This window comes from Tribolium madens, unplaced genomic scaffold (assembly GCF_015345945.1).
Source record: "Tribolium madens isolate multiple individuals breed KSU strain unplaced genomic scaffold, Tmad_KSU_1.1 Scaffold_91;HRSCAF=231;Tcas5.2_LG7, whole genome shotgun sequence".
NCBI classification, from domain to species: Eukaryota; Metazoa; Arthropoda; class Insecta; order Coleoptera; family Tenebrionidae; genus Tribolium; species Tribolium madens.
In genome coordinates, this window is record NW_025401063.1 from 1,210,438 (window position 1) to 1,212,977 (window position 2,540).

At 26.5% G+C, this 2,540-nt stretch overlaps 1 protein-coding gene across 1 annotated transcript in view; it reads right to left on the reverse strand.

Annotated features, from left to right (window-relative positions):
* Positions 1–1,526: 1,526 nt before the first annotated feature.
* Positions 1,527–2,540, reverse strand: part of LOC123011709 (acidic mammalian chitinase-like) — a 10,347-nt gene continuing 9,333 nt past the window's right edge. Inside the window, exons 4-7 of the mRNA XM_044409294.1 lie at positions 2,216–2,236; positions 2,046–2,168; positions 1,876–1,998; positions 1,527–1,822 (exon numbers count right to left, since the gene is read on the reverse strand). Coding sequence (XP_044265229.1) covers positions 1,565–1,822; positions 1,876–1,998; positions 2,046–2,168; positions 2,216–2,236 — 525 coding nt within the window. The 3' untranslated portion in view covers positions 1,527–1,564. The remainder of the gene's footprint in view (positions 1,823–1,875; positions 1,999–2,045; positions 2,169–2,215; positions 2,237–2,540) is intronic.

Genomic DNA, 2,540 nt, shown 5'->3' on the forward strand with positions numbered 1-2,540 from the left:
TTGCCTTTTTTAAATGTTTAAGCACGTATTTATAATAAAAACAAAAAAATGAAAAAAACTGTCAAAACTCGCGGTTACAATAAAAAATTAATAAACAAATTTTTGATTAATTATTATTGAATTAAGTCAAAAATAATGCACATTTTCCACTTTTTTTGATTATTTTGTCAAAAAAACAGCACAACAATTAAAAATAGTTTAAAATGGCAATTTGCTTTCAGTTTTGATAAATTTCTGTGACAAGTCAAAAATTCGACGAAATTGGCCAAAAATAGTCAAAAATGCTTTTAAGCACGATTTTGGATCAAAATTTCAGGTTTTCGTAAAATTTTGCTAAAATAAACCAAAGAATTATATTATTTTTGCATTTCTCGAGGGTTCTAACATGTTATAAAAACAAACAAAAATTCAACAAAGTGAATAAAAAAGTGTTTTAACCGAAAATTTCGAAAAATTCACTTTAAAATGGCTGAAAAAGTACAAAATCAAATCTAAATTGATATAATTTTTTAGCTTGTTTCGCTGAAACGGAGATAATAATTACAAAAACGATTAAAATTGCTGTTATTTTGTTTGTTGACTCAATTTACCCAAAATTTAAAAAATGAAGCAACAAAAGAAAAAAAATTGTCAAGAATGCTTTAAGCACGCTTTTGAACTAAAATTTTAGTTTTTTCGCAAAAATCAACAAATTGCGACAAAAATTCTCCTATTTTTGCATTTCTCGAGCGTTTCACCACGTTTTTCAGCTAGAGACGCAATTATTTGGCAAAATTTCATTAAATACAACTTAAAAAATCACTGAATTCAGACGAAAATAATGTTATTTTTGTCTTTTTTACGAGTTAAAACATATTTCATGGCTGAAAACTTAATTTTGTGATAGCGGGTCAAAAATTTCTAAATGAAAAAAAATAGAAAACCACGCTAAATTGGTTTACATTTTTCAGTTAGAAACTCAATTATTTTGTGAAAAACGAGCAAAAAATTTAACAAAGCAAACTTTTTTTGAGTTTTTAAACACGTTTATGAAACAAACAAAAAATTTCAAAAAAATTCCCTATAAACAAGCTAAAAAATTACAAAATTAAATCAAAATTAATATTATTTTTTTTTTTGTTAAAAAAATTATGTCCAAACATGCGTAGAAATAACAAAAATAAATTGTATTAGATTTTGTTTTTTTTTGTTTCACTTAACTTAACTAATTTTTGAGAAAAATTAAAACAAAAATATACCGAGAAGCTACAAAATTTGGTCGAAAATTCTATTAAGGAAGTTTTTATACCAAAAACTCAGGTTTTTCGAAAAATTTTGCTAAAAGATCAACAAATTAAGTCAAAAAATATAGATTTTACTTAATGATTTTTTTTACTTTATATTATTTTATTTCAGTAAAATTTAATTGACTACTTTTACGATTTTTACTTACTAAAACTTTTTTTACTTAATATTAGTTTATTTCATTAATTATACTTTTCTTTTTTTAGTTTAGTTTTGTTTCCAAATTTTTAGTAAAAACTCTATCAAAATTCAAAATTTTATTGTCTAAAAGCAACAATTTTTAACATTTTACAACTTCAGGATAATCACACATCAATTTCTCCTCATCAAAGGCCAATCCAGCATTACATTTCTGTTCCAAGGGCACAAAACCCCCATTGTAGGGCAAACAATAGTAAAAAATGGAACAATCAACCGGATCTCGAACATAACCAACTTTGGTACAAAGATTACTCAAATCGCGAGAAGGGGGCGCTGGTTTTTGAGTAACCTCCTCAACAGGTTGAGGGGCAGGTTCCACAATCTCATTGCTACCACCCTAGAAAAAAAAATAAGAAAAAAAAGCACCAAAAACAAAAAAATGGTACCAACCTCAAGTGCTTGATTTATGGCCTTGAGAATGGGGTATTTGGTACCACTGACCCCTCTAACGTCATCTGTTTCAATCGACCAAATCATGACACCTCCGAGATTCAACGATTTGGCATACTCGACCTTGAAACTTAATTTAATTTAATTTAATTTAATTAACGTGAAATTACCTTAAGTGAGATTGCTTTTGGACTGTCAAAACCCACCCATTGGTCCCCTTTAAACATATGGGTGTTTTTCTGGGTGTCATCCCATACAACACTCCATCCACCCTCTTTTTGCAACTCGACAATCTTAAATTAAAAAAATTAATAAAAAACGAAAAAAAAATTGACCCCACCTCATTATACCCCAACATAAAAAATTATGTCAAAACACGCCTAAAAATAACAAAAATAAATTGTATTTATTTATATAAATGAAAAAATTAGAAAACCACGCTATATTAAAAATAACTATTAATAAATTAGAAAACCATAAATTGGTTTTTGCGTACATTTTTCAATTAGAAACTCAATTATTTCGTAAATTTTGTGAAAAACGAGCAAAAAATTTAATAAAGCAAACTTTTTGTGAGTTTTCAAACACGTTTATGAAACAAACCAAAAATTTCAAAAATTCCCTATAAACAAGCTAAAAAATTACAAAATTAAATCAAAATTAAT